Source organism: Lutjanus erythropterus, chromosome 24 (assembly GCF_056507025.1).
Source record: "Lutjanus erythropterus isolate fLutEry1 chromosome 24, fLutEry1.hap2, whole genome shotgun sequence".
Classification (NCBI taxonomy): Eukaryota; Metazoa; Chordata; class Actinopteri; order Lutjaniformes; family Lutjanidae; genus Lutjanus; species Lutjanus erythropterus.
The window spans coordinates 18,471,278-18,491,208 of NC_139340.1; the positions used below are offsets into that span (position 1 = coordinate 18,471,278).

The following is a 19,931-nucleotide window of genomic DNA, read 5'->3' on the forward strand; positions in this document are numbered from 1 at the left end:
AATAAGTAAGTGAACGGGATAAATTATATATAGTAACAAGTGTTTAATTGAGTAATTAAAAAAAATAAATAAAATAATAATAATAATAATAACATTAAAACATCTAAATTAAATAGAAAAATAATACTTTTAGTTAGAGAGTAACATATATCTTATATATCTTAATCAGGGGTTGTTAAATAAATAAACGATAACGAGGAACACAAGGAATTCCGTGACATCACATCCTGTTACTGTTATCTGTCTCGTCTTGAGAAGAGGGTAAAAAGTAAGAGATATCACTCGGTATCTTTTTCCAGGGATCATCAGTTTGTGAACTGTGCTTAAAAAACGCATTTAAGCCAAATAGCTACATTTGGTACAAGCGTAAACATAAATCATACAAAAACAGAAGTGTTCGTTCCTGTAATATCTTTAAAAGTTACATTTCTGGCTGTATTTCAGGATCCGTCGCCTTGGTAACTGCTACGCCAGCGCCGCCCGCCATTTCTCAGCCACAGAGTGACTCCTCTTCACGAACATACACGATCTTATTGTGAGTCCGGGTACAAGGTGGGGCAGAGAGTCTCCTGGTCAACTTGTAAAAGTTGAGTGTGTGTCGGTGTATGGCGGATTTCTCAGCGGAAACACAGTGAAACTCGTTAGCAGGTGAGCCGTGTGACTTATTTAAGCTAGCGTAACGTTTTGTTTATCGTTTAAAGTCGTTTTTACTGTGAATCCCCCCAGAGGGAGAGAAAGAGGCAGCGTTATCTGTCTGTTCCTCTGGCTAGCTATCAGCACAGAGAGTGACGCCGCCAGCAGCCAATCGCAGCAGCTCTACTCGTGGCTTCAGCCAATCAGAGGCGGGTTTCAGGCTGAAGGCGGGAACCGGGAAGAGCAGAAGTGTATGTGTTGCTGCTCTGCTCAGTGTCTTGTTGTAGAAAGTGGTTTCCAGCTGTCAGCTGTTAATACAGAGAGGAAGCTGAAGCTGAGTGTTGACAGGCTGAACTTTAGTTCCTCTTTTACTCTCTTCATTTACTTTAACAGCTCAGTGTGGTCACATTTAACACTTTTACTCGTGTAGCGGACGTTTCCACCCTCATGCTGGTGTCCTTCAGGCTGCACTGAAGGTAAAGCTGCTGTTAAAGGTCAGAGACACGAGGGTTTTTCCACCTCCTTCATACCCAGCACTGTTATTTACAGTCACTCTTTACCACAGGGCCCTTCATCTGGGCTCTCAGTGGAAGATCAGCGGCCTCAGAGGGGCCCCCAGCTCCAGTTTGTGCCTCAGTCTCATTTATTATCATCATATTAGAGTCACAGATCCAGAAGATCCATGACTAATCATCTTTGAAAAAATATCATCTTGTTTTGTGACACTTATTTCTGGTTCAGAGGTGTTGTCAGTGGAACTGCGAGGATTAATCAGTTATTAATTGATTATTAGAGTAATTGCCAACTATTTTGATAATAAATTCATCATTTTGAGTAATTTTTTAAGTACACATGTTAAATTTCTCTGATTTCACTCTCTTAAATGTGAATATTTTCTGGTTTCTTTCCTCCTTTCTGACAGTAAACTGAAACTAAAACTTTGAGTTGTGGACAAAACAAGACGTTTGTTGACGTCATTTTGACAACACTGATCGACATTTTTCACAATTTTCTGAACCAAACAACTGATTGATTAAATGAGAAAATAATTGACAGGTTAATCAATGATTAAAATGACCATCAGTTAACACCACAAATCCTTTGTTATTGCCTCAGTGAGTAATTTTACTCCTGTCATAAAGTGATTTTTTAAGTTTTATTGCTTTTCTTTTGGCTGCTGATGAGACTAAAAGAAAGACTATCAAGTATTACATTTATAATTTATACATTTACGTTTTTAATATTATTTTAGATTTAATTCTTATAGAAAAATGTACATAAAATAACAAGATCCTGTTGGTATGTGTTTTTCACCTGTGTCTGTCCCTGCTGGTCCCTGCTGGTCCCTGCTGGTCCCTGCTGGTCCCTGTTGGTCCCCATTGGTCCCCGCTGGTCCCTGCTGGTCTCTGCTGGTCCCTTCTGGTCCCTGCTGGTCCCTGTTGGTCTCTGCTGGTCTCTGCTGGTCCCTGCTGGTCCCTGTTGGTCTCTGCTGGTCTCTGTTGGCCCCTGTTGGTCTCTGCAGGCCAGAGTCATGGCCTCCGGTAAGAACAAGAACCAGACCTCTCTGGTGCTCCACAAGGTGATCATGGTGGGCAGCGGCGGCGTGGGAAAGTCAGCCCTCACCCTGCAGTTCATGTATGACGAGGTGAGACCACGGCAATACATTTCCCATGATCCCCTGCTGTGTCTGTCTCCTGTCACATGACCGTCTCTCTGCCCCCAGTTCGTGGAGGACTACGAGCCCACGAAGGCCGACAGCTACAGGAAGAAGGTGGTGCTGGACGGCGAGGACGTCCAGATCGACATCCTGGACACGGCGGGACAGGAGGACTACGCCGCCATCAGAGACAACTACTTCCGCAGCGGAGAAGGTTTCCTGCTCGTCTTCTCCATCACGGAGCACGAGTCCTTCACGGCCACGTCCGAGTTCAGGTCTGCTGACGAGTTCTGGACTTTATTCCATCTTCAAAACATTCTGAGTCTCATATAGGATTTAGGTCATCCATCAATCACAGGCAGCGCCGCACACGGCGGCAGTAAACTCTGATGATGTTATTGATCCCAGCAGCCAACGCTCTTTGATAAAGATCATAAAAACCGTCATAAACGTTGACGTCAGTCGGCAGGAGGATTAATATTTCTCCTGAACATGAGACATTTTCTGTCCACAGAACAGAGACACTTGTACTCGTTCTGACTGGTCAAAAGAGCATCATGGGATTTCTGTTTATGTTGTGTTATAGAGAAGTAAACGTGTGTGTGTGTGTGTGTGTGTGTGTGTGTGTGTGTGTGTGTGTGTGTGTGTGTCAGGGAGCAGATCCTGCGGGTGAAGGAGGAGGAGGCGATCCCTCTGCTGCTGGTGGGGAACAAGTCGGACCTGGAGGAGCGGCGGCAGGTGTCTGCAGACGAGGCCACGGCGAAGGCTGGCGAGTGGGGCGTCCAGTACGTGGAGACGTCGGCCAAGACGAGGGCCAATGTCGACAAGGTACACACACGAAAAGGAGCAGAAAAAATCATTTAGCAGCTGAAGAGACAGATATTTGGTGGTTGAGACCAGAAACGGAGCAAACAGAGTGAATATTGGACTTAATTCAACCTTCAACCAAACTGTTTCACACACAAACAAAAAAAATGTTAATCTCTTATTCATGTATTAAATCAGTTATGTCATGTTATTACTTTGGTTGAAGTCACTTTTGTGATAAAGTTGAGGTTTGTGACACACGATGTCACTTTGGGCTCAGGACGAACTTTCACTCACAGTCTGTCTGTCCTGCCTCGTCACCTGCTGATCTTCTGCCTCGCAGGTTTTCTTCGACCTCATGCGGGAGGTCCGCAAGAAGAAAATGGCGGAGAGCAAAGACAAAAACGGACCGAGCGGCAAGAAGAAGAAAAAGCACTGCTGCATCCTTTAACGTCGAGGCGGCGGCAGACGAGGTGACAGAGTGCCAAAACCAAAAGAAAAGAATCTCAGTCAGACGGACTGAAACAAACGAGAGCTGCAGAGTTCATCATCTACAAACACTTCATCAGCTGCAGAGGGAAACTCTGACAGATGAATCTTTATTTGGGCATTTATTTTATATTTTTACACCTGAAAATGTGTTTTGTTCCTCCACGTGTATAACATCTCACTTCCATCATTGTATTTGTTTGGTTTAAGTAACTTTGGTACTTTCCTGCTTCTGCTTCCTCTTTATATGCACAGGTTTGGTGGAGTCCTGCTACTCAATGTGGCCAAAAGTATGTGGACACATGACACTATGGGCATTAATGTGCTGCTCTGGTTTTAATTTAAAAAATTATCAGTCATCGTGGTTAATTCGTAGCAGTTTTACAGCCGAAAACACGGAGCAGAAAATGAAAAAGAAAGCAAAAACGGAGGCAGTGAAATACCGTCAGTATCAGGAAGAAGAGGCCGTGACAGAACCGTGATGTGCAGAAATTTGGCATCAACTTGCTGGTTCTCAGCTGTGCGGCGCTTCTTAGTGAGTTTCAGATCAGTATTTATCTGTCTGGACGCAGCCGTACTGTTTGGTTCACTCTCAACGCTCTCATGTTCCTCTTCTCCAACAAGTAAGCACTGGTTCTGTTCGAGATCCATAGAACCTTGGTGCTGTGTCACAAACCAGGCCAGGTCGGTGGACGTCCGGTGTCCAGATTGAACATATTTCCCGTAGACGGTGTGCAGCGGGCTTTGAGGTGTTTTCTCTTGTTTGGTCGTGTGTCAGAGGTGTTAACCAATCAGCAGTGACGTGTGTACAAACCCCACAGTATTAGAAAGGCGGTGCAGGTGCTCACATAGACAACAGTGTGTTCAACAAACCACCATTTCTGTTTCAAACAAATATTTAGATAAAGATACCAGGACCCTCCTGCTTCCAGCAGCATCCTGTACGGCAATTTTTCCCCCAGGATGGTGAAGTAATGATCATTCATTCTCTGTATTTCTTCATGTTTTACAGAGGCTTTAATCTGAGCCAGGACTTATATATTTTCACCAAAAAAATCAAAATATAAACTTAAAAAGTGATGATTTGTTCATGTTTTATGTCTAACTTCCATCACAGTGTTGTGATATACTTGGTGTGTCCATATACTTTTGTCCACATTGCCTGTGTTGTTGTTTGGACAATCTTTTCTGTCACCTTCAGTCACAGAAGCAGATGTTTTTGTTTGTTTTTTTTAAGATGGATCCAGATGTTCCAGGGTGAGTTTTTGTGCCTTAACCTTTAAATTTTTTTTTTTATTATTATTTTATTTTGTCGTCCATCTTTTCTCTTTGTTTATCTGTTTTCAGTCTCGTCACACATTCCTGATATCTGTAATTATTCCACGCGCAGACACTCCTTTTTGTATGAGAAGCTTTATTGTTCACCTCCCTGACGAACACGTATAATTTATAATCAAGTTTAAAAGGGAATCTGTATTTAAATCACTTGGATCATTATTATCTGTGTATTTATGTTGTGTGTGGTTCCAGGAATTCGTTCTGCCTGCAGACAAAGTCAGATTATTGATTAGATAATAAAAAACAGATTGATCACTGTTGAGTGGTTTGATTGAGTCTCTGTCATATCGAACATATTATGATGACTGTAAACATCATTACCAGAAAAAAAAACATCTGTCCACAGCTGCAGCTGTTTTACTCTGAGACTTTTCTTCTTCTGGATCCAGGGTACAGAAACCTGTTTTCACAAGGCAGAGAAAAAATAATTATGTGATATGAAGGTAAAAAAAAAAAAGAGATATTATGACTTTGTATCATATTTGCAATTTTTTAATCCCAATTTTGATTTTTAATCTTAAAAGTTTGACTTTTTATTTCTTTTATTATGACTTAAAACAGGGGAAATGTTTTTTTCTTTCACCGGAGGAAACAGGTTTCATGTTCAGGAGATGAAAGACGAGCCAGAGACTAAAGTTAAAGGAAAAAGTTCATAAACTATGATGCTACGTATTTTTATAATTGGAGAATATTTAATTAAAGCTGCGTTTCATCTCCATTTCTGTAAAATCTGTGTCATCTGTAAAGATTTCTAAAAGAATAACCAGTTCAGTTCAGAATTCAACTGAAAACTATTATCTGGAAATTATTAAGAAGGAAAAAATGAAGCTAAAGAGTTAAAATGATGAGAAAATGAATAAAAACCTGCAGACCAGAGTTAATGAGATCAGTTGTAATATAATGTTTGTCCACTAGGTGGCGCCACTGACTTGTCTTTTGAATGGTAAATAAAATACACTAAAATGTCTCATGGAAAAGTGAAAAAATCTGAATTTTAATGCAGAAAAATAAACATTTTTGAAGACTTTTCAGTTGGTTTGAAACTTAATTTAGTCTAGATGCAGAATTACATTTAAACTTCACATTTTTGACAGAAAAAGTGTCTCTGGTGTCGTTTTTCACTTGAATTGAGTCCTAAAAGTTTATTTTTTTAGTGAAGTGAGAATGTTTTAATGTGTTTCAAGTTTTTCCAAATTAAAGTTTTGTTGTTGTTTTTTTTAATTTAGCCTAAAGTTTCAACAAATGAACAAATAAATTGATTTCTAGCTGAAATATTGGATTGATTGGCAGATTTAGTCACTTGTTTTCGGAGGAAACCCACAAAAATCACCACTTCCTCTTTTGAAAACCACTTTTTAATCTTTGTTTACTTTTTTGTCAGTCTGAGTTTTTGATCTGTTGCTTCCTGGTGGGTAAAAACTTAAGAGTTTCATCACTTTTTTGGAAGAAAATCCATGTTTTTTGCGGTTAAAGCTGATAAAATGTGGATTTCAGATGTTTTTTTAATCAGAATGAAGGTGAAAGTGTTTGTTGTGTTTGTGTTTCAGGGGTGAAACGTCTGATCATCATCAGACAGAAGAAGTTTTATCTGAATCAGGTCGAACTCGTCTGACCAGCAGCAGCTCCTCATTTCTTCCTTCACTTTAACTTCACATGTTTTTCTTGTTTCTCATCTTTTCCTGCAGCACAAAGATTCTATTCATCGTGTTGGAAAACACTCGTCACTTTATATTTTAGATTTCTGACTGTCAGCGTATGGAAACACAGGAGGGTCATAAATAAAAGAATATATCTGTAAAAAATAAAGAATAAATACATTTGGAAATATAAAGACAAGTAATGTAAAATGATAGTTATTAATAATTTTTATCATTTGTCAAAAGTAAGTTAAATAAAAACTAAAATAAAAACATTTTTCATATAAGTAATAGAAATAAACATCAACAAATAACACTTAAAATAAAATGTTAAATTTAAATAAGTTTGTTTTTCAAAATAAAATAATAATAATAAAGAAAAATTAAGGGATAAGAATAAATAACATTATAGAGGAGAAATGGAGCAGTTAATACACAATAAATAAATAAATAAATACATATCTAATTTTAGAAATATATAAATAAATGTGTACAGAAATATAATATTTTATTTCTCTTTATATTTTCAAATTTTAATATTTTATTTCTCTATATTTTCCTAATTTTGCAGATTTAAAAATAATTCTATACATATTTCCACATTTTTCATTTCTTTTTATATTCCCTCTATTTATTTATTTATTTGTTTGTTTGTTTGTTTCTCTATATATTATTTACTCTTTTATTTATTCCTCTTTTTAATTCCATATTTATTATTTTATTTTTTGTCTTCATATTTCCACATTTGTATTTTTTTATTTCTTATTTCCACAAAATTAAAATTGATTTCTCTTTATATTTCCACATGTATTTATCTTATTTGTTGCTGTTTTATTTTATCATTCTTTTACAGATTTATTCTTTTTTTATGACGCTCCTCTCACGTGACTCCGTATCAAAACAAATATACAAAATATTTATATAAAAATGTAAAAGTAATTGTCCTGTGAGCTCACAGATGAGTCTGAGTGACTGAGACACACGTCCTCATGTCTGCTGTGTTCAGTTAAAAACTTCCTTCCTCTGTGATGATGATGAAGAAGAAGAAGAAGAAGAAGAAGAAGAAGAAGAAGAAGAAGAAGATGATGATGATGATGATGATGATGATGATGATGATGATGAAGATGATCTGGCTTCAGTTCTGTGAGAAGATCGTCTGTCTGCTGCAAACAACAACAGAGGCTCTGTGAGGATCCCTGCAGGAGACACAGACAGGACACAGACACAGAGACAGACAGGTCAGAGGTCAGCTGCAGAACATCAGCCTACAAACCCAGGCTGCTGTTTCCATGGCGAGGAGGAGGAGGTTCTCACAGGAACACAGATCTGACCCGCAGCTTGTCCTAATTGTCAGTGTGAGTTTAGAGTGAGCTCAGGTCTGTAAGCCTCTTACAGTAATACACCTGCTGCTGAGCACACACACACACACACACACACACACACACACACACACACACACACACACACACACACACAGAGAGAGAACACACACCCTCGGTTACACACTGATCAACACTCCTCCTCTGACGGCTCAAACAGGACGACATGCAGCTCTGAGGAGATATTCTGTGATTTTTCAGGACGGGATCCTGAACTGCGGCAGAGATGCTGGGTGGAGATCTGGTGGCGGTGTGGGAGGTGGCACTGAGCGACGGCGTGTACAGGATCGAGTTCGCCCACGGCACCACCACCGGGAAACGGGTCGTTTATGTCAATGGACAGGTGAGTCTACTTTTCACACTACATCACAGGTTATGTTGCCAGGGAGGTTTCCCAAACCCGATTGAGGGTCTAAAGATTTTTTCCTTACCCGATTGAGGGTCTAAAGATTTTTTTGGGGGTGGGCGGGTTCCTTACCCGATTGAGGGTCTAAAAGATTTTGTTCCCAAGGGATTTTTTGTTTATCCAGTCAAGGGTCTAAAAGTTTTTCTTTTTTGTGGAGGAGTTTTTCCTTAGTCAGGGCCTAAAAGTGAGGAGATTAAAACTGTAATGAATGAATGAATGAATGAATGATTGTCCAGCAGCTGGTCTTCTTCATGAAAGCCATCATCGTGTGTCGTCCACAGGAAGTCATCAGGAAGGACTGGATGTTCAAGCTGGTTGGAAAGGAAACGTTCACTGTGGGCGGGGCCAACACCCGCGCCACCATCATCATCGAGGCCGTCAGTGGGTTCGCCTACGAGTACACGCTGGAGATTGACGGCAAGAGTCTGCAGAAGTTCATCGACAACAGAGCCCAGACCACCAAGACCTGGCTGCTCAAAGTGGACGGAGAGGACTGCAGGGTCGTCCTCGGTGAGACAGAACGTTTTTGGTTCTGTAACCACAGAATGTTCCAGTGTTTACAGGACGAGAATGTAGGTGAACGCTTGACACACTGAAGAATAATCTGCTTGATCAGGATGAGGCCACAGCGGGTATTTAAGGAACCATGACAACAGCATCAACCTCACTAAACCTGTCCTCAAGAGTTCTAATAATAGAACACATAGGGAGAACTTTCACAGGAACATCATTCACTTCTTTGATTAATTTCAGTTTTATTATTTTGTTTTTCACAAATATACACTGCAGCCCAAACAGCCTGACAAGACACCATGAAGGTGCTAACTAGAACCATATAAGGTTCTTCGGCTTGTCCCGATTTTGGATCTTGGTAGAACCTTTTATAGTAGTTCCACCTGGTGCCCTATGAGAGGGTTCTACCTTCAACCCAGTACACAGGGTTATGCCCAGAACCACCCATAGGAAGTTCAACAGAAAACCCTTCTTTGTTGTAATGCTTGCACCCAGAACCCTCTCTGAGGGTTCTATCCAGAACCTTTCCACCTTCTAAGGATGCTACCAAGAACCCACCCAGGGAGCTCAATAAATCAATAAATACCCTTCTATATGTCAAGGGTTTCTACAGAGAACCCTTTTAATTTTTAAGGGTTTCATCTAGAACCCATCTATGGGGTTCTACCAAGACCCTTTTTGTTTCTCACTGGTTTGATCTAGAATTCGCCCAGCGTTTCTACAGAGGATCCCTTTACACTCCAAGGGTTTCACCTACAATCTTCTCGTCTTCTGAGGGTTCTACAGAGAACCATATTGTGTTTTTTTAACACCTGTGATTTTCTTTCCTCCAAACAGTGTTCTTCTGATGAAAAGGGTTCTTAATGGAACCCTTAGTCCTACAAAGAACCCTGAATGAACCTGTTCATAATTTCTATCTATTTGTGTTCATGCTGCAGGATTAATCACACCACTAGTTCAGTTATTGTGACTGATAAAATGTAAAATATGTTTTTTTTTTTTTGTTTTTTTTTTTCAGATCATACCAGAAACATATCTAGAACATACAGAATATATATAAATACTGTTGTTCTTCTGTCCAACAGAAAAGGACACCATGGATGTTTGGTGCAACGGGCAGAAAATGGACACAATGGTGAGAATAAATAACTCAGTGAGCTTTAAGCTCTCCGTCCACCAAACTACACTCACATTTTAGCAATTTTTAAGCGTTTTTTCTAAACAGCAACATCCAATACTGATTTTTTCAGTGGAGTTTGGTTGCTTTGGAGAGCATTTTTATTCAACATTTTTATTCATCATTTTTATTCATCATTTTTCAACATAGACCCTCTCCTCTCATATTTTATGTTTAAGTGACAATATTGTGAAGAAGGTTCCCTACAGGGACAGATTTACTTTGTAAGATAGACAAACCAGAAACTTGTTGCTCTCACCAAACTCCATTTACAAAAACAGTCATTTTTAACATTGTAAAACAGACTTCATTCAAACTTGACAGACACAAAATAAAACTCACTAAATCCATCTTGATTCATATTTCCACTGTTGCATCAATCACCATTTCTGGTTTGGTCAGAATAAACTCTTAATTCACAGAGTTAGATGTGAAAATATTCTGAGGAGGAGCGAGAGAACGGTCAGAGAGAAACAGACTATTGTGTGAGTTAAAGTTTTATTTTAACCAAACCAAAGTTATAACAGTGAAAAGATGAACAAAGATTGTTTTGGTGAGTTTTATTTTGGTTCTGTTGAGTTTGAATGTTGTCTGTTTCACAATGATAAAATGAGTTTGGAGAGAGAAATAAATGATCTGTTTCTGGTTAAACAAAAAGGATTTTACTCTTTTTAAAAAGCTCTATTTCTGTTTAGAAAAATGATCTGAGCACACAAAAAAGTTTCATATTTTTCCTCAATAATTTGGACTTGATGGGATCCTGAAAGTGTCTCCTGACTGTCCACAGGGAGAGTTTGTGGACGATGGCACAGAGACACACTTCACAGTGGGGGGACATGAGTGCTGCATCAAGGCTGCGAGCAGTGGGAAGAAGAAGAGCGGCATTGTCCACTATTTACTGCTGGACGGAGAGAAAGTACCCGCCTCGACACAATAGTGTTGGAACTGAGCCGAACTGTCAAAGAGACTCTGTCAGTGAGGTATTTGCACGACATGTTCAAATACCAGGCGGATACACATACTGTTACCAATACTGGCTGAGCTTTATGTTGAAGGGTCAGGACTTCCTGTTTATTGAAAATACAGATACAAATATGTTCATGGAAATTTGTAACAAATAAATACTCAAATGTGCAGAATTAACATTGTTGTATCTTCTTATTCTCTGCTGATTGATTTCTAGGTGTCCGTCAGTGCTTGGTAACTTTATTTTGAAGGGGCCCTAAATCAAGTATATTCCGCTGTTGAAAACGTGAATTAAAAAGATGATTTTTTTTTTTTTTAAAGAAATTTTTGCGCAGCATAGACGCAGTAAGTTTCTTCTTGAATGGCCCTGCGTCAAGTGCACAGCGGTGGCGAGAAAAAGACCGGAACAAGGGAGATTTGAGCTTCAAAATAAAAGCATCAAATATGTCGCACATAAATTCTTCATAAATCAACGTGGCAAATCCAAATATGGACACTTGATATGACGTGAAAAACTATAATAGAGCAGTAAAGTAAACAGAATGTGGATATTTTGGTTCACTAAATGTAAGACATCGGTGAATTACATTTTTAAACATTTTAGTGGTTTGGGTTTATTTTAAAGACATATTATTTTAATTAAAAAAGATGAGAATGATGATAAACCAAAAGAAAAATGGTTCTCAAGTTTGTTTGTTTTTTAATTTTACAATGTTTATTACAGCAGAAATACATGAAGACAGTCTTTGCACTCTTAGAAAAGCAGAAATGATCTGGATAGAGGGTTCTAAGTGGAACCATTGCACCATAAAAGGGTTCTCTGTAGAGCCTCTTACTGTGGGTTCTAGGTGAAACCTTTCACAAATGGCTTTAGGTAGAACTCTTTGAAAGGGTTCTAAGTGAACTTGTATAAAAAGTTCAAACAAGACCTCCTATGGAGCTGAAGAACCCTATATGGTTCTAGTTAGCACCTTTATTTCTAAGGGTGTGTGGGAAATTCAATTTTGACTGAGGGGTTGTTTGGTAAATGCAAAACTTTTTGTAAATATGATTGATCAATTCATTGATCATTAATTTTACCAATGGTTGATTAAGGAAAGAGTTTATATTTGCAGCCCCAATTTGTATTGAATTAATAAATGAACTTTTATGCCAGAAAAACATACATAAAAATGTTCAGTACTTCCCCTGCCGTGAGTTTTATCCTGTCATTCTTTTTCTTGTACTTTTGTCCATCATTTTTCTTTCCCAGCTGCGAAAACTAATAAAGTGGAGAAAAATATATTTTTTAAAAAAGCGTTTTGTTTTGCATGTTGTAGTGTATAGCGGAGTCGGATGTGGGTTTTATTTTGAAAATCCTCACCGGAACACACCTTGTTGAGCGTGTCTACCTTGACCCTCCCGGAGGAAACACATTGAGTGTAATGACGTTCCCGGCTGCTGCTGCCTGATCCTGTCTGTGTGTCTGCTCTGCTGTCCTCGGGATGGACCTCAGAGGGGACGTGCTGCCTGTTTGAGCTCCATGTGCGGGACTCACCTGTGAATTTACCTGTCCGACACGAGCCTGAGAACCACACCTGGATTTATTCTGGAGGCTCCGCGGCGGGCTGCGCTTTTGAATCCCGACCGAGGACGTCCCGGAGCGGACACAGAACAACGGAGGGACGCGGAGGGACGGGAAAAGAAGAGGGGGTCCACTAACTCCCGGTTTACTGTCCCCAGCTGCTGTTTGACTTTATTTCTTTAAAATGGCCGCTTCAGCCTCCTCTCCGGAGCTCTAATCGCCCACTCAGCCGTTATGTAAAGCCGACTTTAACTGCTCGAAAACGGTCAGTTTTCCTTCTTTTCCCCAGGCTGCTGGGAAGCTAGTTAGCTTTAGCCGGCTAGCCTAGCCAGCTAGCAACAAGGCCGTTTTTTATTCCTCTCGTGTTGTCAAATAATAGACTCTTAAAGCTGTATTAAACGTACAGGAGTGTCATTTTCTTCATCCGCGGCCTGTGAGGATATGGGGAAGCGTTGCTCAGCCTGCCGCACATCTGTCACCGCAGCACCGGGATTGGGAAGCGGGACGCTCCGGGGAACAGCTGCCTGTACCGGGCAGTAGCGGCAGTGTGGCCGCCTCCGCTAAGGAAACTCGCGCTGGAATAACACAGATTCCCAGGGATGTAGAAGAGGATAAACTGTCTTCACCTGGCAGAGAGGACTCTATCAACCTTGGGATTTAAACTAACTGTGCACCTGGTGATAACTGGTGAGTTAAAGGTAGACTATGCAGCATCGTCCTGACAAACAAACATTGCTTAGACGCATATAAAGGTGATCACTCTGAATCATCACTTATGAGCCACTAGAAGAGAAAACGGTACTCGATACCATCACAAAAAGACACACAGGCAGAACAGACTGAGGATTGTGCGTTGTGCTGAGAAATCTGACTGAACTAAGGGCTTGAGTATATAAAAATAATCCCTTTAACTCATCACTTATGACACATTAGATGAAAAAAAAACAATATTCAATACCACAGCAAAAAGAGAGTGGGGAAAAAAGCCAAAAATACACACAGGCAGAGCAGACTGTGATTTGTGCAGAGGACCCAAACTGAACTGAGGGCTTGAATATACATATTTAAAAAAAATGTTATCACAATACCATAACTTTAAACTTTAAACACTAATATTAAAAGAAACGATACTCAACACTAAGGTAAAAAGAGTCCAGAAGCCAAATTTCAGGCAGGACTATAAAGACTGAACAGACACAGGCAGGGCAGACTGAGGATTGTGCGTCACTTATGACCCACTAGAAGTATCTGGTGGTGTATCTATCTGCAGAGACTCCACCTGCTGCCTGTTTTTTAATATACTATATACTAATATAATAAAGCGATACTCAATACCTCTTTTGATACCACGACAAGAAGGAAAAATAGCCTGAAAGCCAGATTTTGGGCAGGATAATAAAGACTGAATACACACAGTGGAGTAACTGAATTGAACTGAGGGCTTGAACAAGCACTTAAGATATTTTTTTCCTTTATTTTTTGGTACTTTCAATACTACAATAACAGATATTGTGTTGTTTCAAACAGAGTTTTGAAGTATCAATACTTTTGTGTAGCACCCTGCCAATAACTGCGCACAGGTTTGTTTGAGGTTGGGATTCTCTAAAAACACAGGTTACGTAGGCTCTTTTCTCTGCTCTCTGTTTGTAAGAGCTACTGGAAGAGTTTTACACACACACACACACACACACAGACACACACACACACACACACACACACACACAGACACACACACACACGCAGGCAGAGCAGACTGAGGATTGCTTTGACTTGTGCGTTCACGAACAATGCTGCATATTCTACCTTTAAACTGTTAAGTTCATGAGGATCCAGAGGAGAGAAGCATGATTTGAGGCTTCTCTGCTGGAGGTCACACCTTTCACCTTCACATCCATCATCCTCCTCATCACTCACAAACACACACTGTCTGATCAGCAGAGAAGTGTTTTCATTTGGAGCTGCAGCGATGAACTACCAGCAGCACCTGGCCAACTCGGCCGCCATCCGATCGGAGATCCAGAGGTTCGAGTCCGTCCACCCCAACATCTACTCCATCTACGAGCTGCTGGAGCGCGTGGAGGAGCCGCTGCTGCAGAACCAGATCCGAGAGCACGTCATCGCCATCGAAGGTAAGACGGAGCAGGGGAGGGGAGGATGCCGATGGCTGGGTGGGTGTGTGTGTTTCCTCTCACCTGTAGTGCTGTTTTGGTTGCAGGGTTTTGGAAATATCAGCCAAAAAAAATAAATTTTAAAAACTCAACAGCAAAGTCTCTCCAGAAATCATGATCTGGTTCCTCAAGATAATCCACACACCGTGTTGTGAGCAGTTTCATCTAGGAACTAGTTTCTCTCTATTTTCAGTCGATCAATTGGTTGATTATTTTCTCAGGTCAATATTTTCCTAAACTTGGATTCTTTTAGACTTTTGGCAACAAATTTATGAGACTTGAACAGTTGACAGAGCTTCTGTTGCAGTTCATGTGGGGTTGAACAGGGGAGGTTGAGCTCTCTGGGTGGGTACGAAGGTGTCAGAATACCCTTCAAACAGGGTGACAGCCCTGAGTAATGTTGCTGTGCAAGCAGAGTGTCGCTTTACATCTGGAAATACCTCAAATCTGTACAAATCCCAGGCTGTAAACGGTCTGTTAAATGTGGCAAATTCCTCATTAAGTGTTGTGGTTTTGAAATGTCTAACAGTTGCTTTCATTCTCGCAGTGGATCAAATTGGTTTTCTGCACTTAAGAGGAAGGATGAAATCGATGTTGAGGAAACTTACAAACTTGGACCAACACTGTCGGTGTTGTAGGTCCGATAACTTTTGGTTAATCAGCATAAAAAAACTCAACAAATCAGTGATGACAGTGTGATTATACACATACTGAAGGCTGACAGCAGCTTTACACACATGTTTCAGCACATTTTGTGATGTTGGGCTGGTTTGAAGAAGAGGGAAAACCAGCTGTGCCGGGCCAAAAATGTGACAAAATCTGATTTAAAAACACATCTTGAACTCTGCAGAACTCCATTCTGTTTATGCACAGCTTTAAAGGTCAAGACTGATGCTTTTTCTAACAGGATTTTTGACCTTACCACCCAGAAAATGTCAAGCAGTGCTGCTAATAATAGATTTCCACTGTATTTGATCAAAATTTGTGCTGGTAAAAAGAAACTAAAGTGCAGTTTTGCTTCCTCTTGAATGTTCAGAAATGTAGAATAAAATGAAAAGGGTTTGGTTTGAGGAAGATTTGTGGAATAATTTCATATATTTGAGGAGTAATATTGGATTTGGACACAAAACTACGACATTGATACAGATTGTCTTTATCAATAATTATTGATTTTGACTGAAATTAAGCATTTTATCAGAATAACATTTTCAGCTGCATTGCTGAGTACTACTGTGGAGGCACTGATATATGTGCAGTGTTTGACAAATTTGTGTTGATTTTTAAAAAAAGGTTGCTTTTTTTTTTTTGCTCAGATATTATATATATATATCAGATATTTGTTCAGATATCTGCAAAACATCGACTAAGACTGAAAGAGGTCACATTTATAACAAATCAGATTTCATGAAAATCAGTTCAGAATTTAACGAGTTACAGTTGAATTTGTAGTGATGTTAGCATCTCTGAGTTGTTTACGAAGGGAACTTGAACGTTTCAATATGGCGACTGCACAGATGCATAGCAGGCAGGGATTTATTGATCTGCAGTTACACTGATTAATTTCCAGATTCTCCAGTTTAAGATGAGACCAAACTTTTGTGTGGATGTGACTTTTCGAGCTGAAATGTGTCCTGCAGCAGACGAGCTGAGCCTTGTTTTTAGCCTAGCAGTTGTTGATGACTCGTGGCTCATTCAGAGCAACGAGGAGTCGCTCATTCTGTGGAATAATTTCATAATGGATTTGGTCACAAAATGAGGCAGTGAATTGAATCATTAGGACCAGTGTGTGAATGTGACAGCGGCTGCACAGCTGTCTGAGCTACAACACAACAGTCAGAGCAGTGACTCGCTGCTTCTTTGCTCATTTTCCCTGAATTCAGTGACTCACTCAGGCTGCCTTCATGCTGGAAAGAACCCAGAACAGCAGCAGCAGCAGCAGTCACACTGTCATCCTCTGTCTTTGCCCCTCAGCGCACATCTGGATGTGTCGCTCACACTCATGTCGTGTTATGCAAGCTGTGTTTATGTTGTCGTTATGTAAGGAAGTTGTCGATCCCTCCGCTGCTCCCATCAGCCCACTTCTGCTCCTTATTAAGCAGGTGAGACTCGGCCTACTTTACTGCCGCCGCCGCTGCTGCTGCTGTGACTCACATCTCGGCGCAGATCCTCCACCGGCGCGGGGCTCATTTGCATGTGAGGTGTGTGTGAGGATGGATGGGTGTCCTGCCAGCCAGGTGACACTGACCCACTTTCTGCGTCTGGCCTCGGAGCTTCGCCGCTCCGCTGTGAACGCAGCTCACTTCATTTTCCCACAGCAGGAAACACAGTCAGTTTTATTCAGAGAGGTTTTTAACAAACAGGGTCTCCCTCTGAGAGTTTTACACACTCAGGCTGCAGCTAAAGGCTGTAAAACGCTGATAATTAACACCAGAAAGAAAGAAAGAAGATCAGAAACAACTAGAAGCTGAGCCTGTTTGTGTTGTTGTAGGTGTTTGGACTTTTTGTCTGATCATTTCCTTTTTAAAGCTGCTCTCTGATCTCATCAACCGAGAGTTTCCTCCCAGTTTGAAGCTGCGAAAACATCACAAAAGCCTGAAATAAAAATGTGAAACATTTTACATGTTTCATTTACATGTTACATGCAAGACAGAAACTGCAACCTGACTGGCTGTTTTTCCCTTTTTTCTGCTCTTCGATCTGTCCATTTCAAGTAAAGTGTCCAAAGTTTATCGTTATCGATCACTCTAATTTACATATCTGATAAAATGATAAAAATAAGGATGGAAACTGAAGTATTTAAGGATGCTCATTGATTTTTGATGCTTAAACAAAACTGCAGATTCAAACAACCTGAGATCCAAGCGAGCAGGTTAACGGACGTGTTTTTAGGCTCCTGCTGTGGCGTGTCAGAGGAGAGGCTGACTGCAGGGACTAGAAAGTAGATTACAGTAGATCTGAGTAGAACAGGTGGAGTGGAGTCTTCTTTAATCTGTGCTGCTCTCCAGTAACACCGTCTCTGTTCCACCTCAGTCTTTGTCCCTCTGCTGCTGCCGCTTTTGTCTTATTCTGTCGTCGGTCCAGCCTGCAGTCAGTGAACGCACCATGTGACCTAGTTAGCCTCAGCAGCTCGGTGTGTGTGTGTCTGTGTGTGAGTGTGTGTGTTCACCCTGCAGGGCTGCACCCACATAATGCTCACTCTCAGGTTTCAGCTGTTTGTGATGCACTTCCTGTCCTCGTCCTCCTGAGACCACCTGTAGAGAAAATAACCCGTCTGCTGCTGCTGGCAGACGCTCAGATACTCTCGATCAGTCTGTGCCACGTTAATCAATGAGTCACCTGACACTCTGACTGTGTGTTTACAGTCAGTCTCTGGTCTTTTTTCTGGTCTTTTGTCTCCTCTGTCCAGAGTACACCACGTCTCACCTTCAGCCAGTAAAAATATTTGTTTATTTTTTTATTTTAATACACCTTTATTTAACCTCCTACTGCAATCTGAATGTCTTTGATCGATTGATTTGAATTGATTGAATAAATAATAGAATTATAGAGCGAGTCTCACAGGTTGAGGGACGAAGCTGCTCTTCAGTCTAGTTGTACAGCAGCAGATACTTCTGTGTCTCTTCTCAGATGGACACTTCTGCATCTCCTGCACTGGTTTCACTGACGTTGAGCAGCAGTTTGTTTTCTGAGTGTTAACGTCTCACTGTGTAAGAATGAACTTTATGACGTATTGTCTTCAAGATGATAAAGAATTTTCAGTGACGTAAAACATATAAAAGCAGAAAATGTGAAATCCTCGTTGTATTAGTTGGAGTTGTTTTGGATTGACATTATCGATTATGTGTCCGCCTGTAAACGATGAGGACAGTCAGCTGGGGGTTTTTATGATCTCACATGTGAGAGTGAACTGTATGAACACACTGAGTCAGAGACAAACATCAGAGGTATCAGTGTTCGTTTGTGTTCACTTGTTTGTTTGATATTGCAGCTCACTTTTCCCTTAATGCACCGCCAACATGAGAACAATGTCAGTGTGGCAGATTGGAGCTCGTCTGATGATGTAACTCTGCGGCTGATTGACGTCCGTTAATGACAGTAATAACAGTAATAAGACCGAGTCACAGGGATGCTTTTAAACGAGGGTTTTAGACGTTACATAAGAGCGACCGCCGCTGCTGCTGCTGCCAGCACGCCAGTCTGTCTTGAGAAATTATGCTGAGATCTCTGCACCTTTTGTCCATAAAGCCCCCCGCCCCCCGCCCTCCACCCTCCACCCCGCCCGTGCTGACTGCACCAGATTAAGGCCGACTGCAGACATCATGTCCTCTTCCTCTCTGCAAAGTGGTTGTTGTGTACTTTTTTTTTTTACCCACAATCATTTGTTTTCCTGCAGGCCTTCTTTCATTAGGCCTAATGTACGAGGTGGAGCATGAGTCATCATCAGGCTGGAGGACAGTGAGCGCGCTCAGTGGAGGCGGCGAGGCAGCAGCAGCACACTGATGATGTGTCTGTGCATCAGGACTCCACGATTAATCATGTCCCATCCAGAGCTGCAGCGGCTAATCGATTATTAATCAATTATCAAATATGTCTATTTTGAGAAGCGATGCATCGTTTTGATTCTTTTTTTTTTTTTTAGTAAACTTCCCACATTCTCATTTTTCTGACTATTTTAATAATCAATGCACCATTTTGGGTTATTTTCTTGAGTAAAACAAGTTATAATTCTCTGATTTCAGCTTCTTAAATATGAATATTTAAGAATAAGATTTGATTTTCTTTGGTTTATTTATTTATTTCAAACATTAAAAATGAAAAAATAGACACATAGAAAAAATAAATATTCCACAGACTTTTCAATAAGCGACATAAATGAACATTTCATTCCTGTAAAGGAGCAGGAAGAAGCACTGCATGAAAATGACGTTTCATAAGTCTAATAATCACAAATCAATAACAGTAGCGCCTCGTCTTCCTCTTCTGGTCACGACTTGAACATCTGTCCTGGTAGAAATCATGACTCCACAGTTTCTCCAGCAGCCAGGTGCTGATTCAGACTCTGGCAGCAGCTTTAAATTAACTCCAGACTAAGTGTCAAACGCTGGCAGAGTGTTTCTGCCTCATAAATAAGTGAAGTTCAGTCGGGACGGCGGCAGTTTGCAACTTAGAGGACATCATCATCATCATTTATAGGATG

At 40.6% G+C, this 19,931-nt stretch overlaps 3 protein-coding genes across 6 annotated transcripts in view; all 3 read left to right on the top strand.

Moving 5' to 3' along the window:
* The first annotated feature begins 496 nt into the window (after positions 1-496).
* LOC146304981 (ras-related protein ralB-B-like) lies at positions 497-3,595 on the top strand. Its single transcript, XM_084713877.1, has 5 exons — positions 497-648; positions 2,156-2,278; positions 2,357-2,565; positions 2,944-3,118; positions 3,441-3,595. The coding sequence occupies exons 2-5, from the start codon at positions 2,165-2,167 to the stop codon at positions 3,546-3,548; spliced, it is 606 nt and encodes a 201-aa protein (XP_084570003.1). The 5' UTR covers positions 497-648; positions 2,156-2,164; the 3' UTR covers positions 3,549-3,595.
* Positions 3,596-8,064: 4,469 nt separating this feature from the next.
* LOC146304982 (fas apoptotic inhibitory molecule 1-like) lies at positions 8,065-11,179 on the top strand. Its single transcript, XM_084713661.1, has 4 exons — positions 8,065-8,283; positions 8,628-8,856; positions 9,945-9,994; positions 10,824-11,179. Exons 1-4 carry the CDS (start codon positions 8,167-8,169, stop codon positions 10,971-10,973), a joined length of 546 nt encoding a protein of 181 aa, XP_084569787.1. The 5' UTR covers positions 8,065-8,166; the 3' UTR covers positions 10,974-11,179.
* A 1,243-nt stretch (positions 11,180-12,422) lies between these two features.
* Positions 12,423-19,931, top strand: part of agap1 (ArfGAP with GTPase domain, ankyrin repeat and PH domain 1) — a 124,723-nt gene continuing 117,214 nt past the window's right edge. For 2 of the 4 annotated variants that reach the window (XM_084713403.1, XM_084713406.1), the window contains exon 1: positions 14,304-14,695. In XM_084713403.1, the coding sequence (XP_084569529.1) occupies positions 14,533-14,695 (163 nt within the window). In that variant the 5' untranslated portion in view covers positions 14,304-14,532. Of the gene's footprint in view, positions 13,254-14,303; positions 14,696-19,931 lie in introns of those variants that run through there. The other 2 variants (XM_084713404.1, XM_084713405.1) reach the window with 2 other exon arrangements.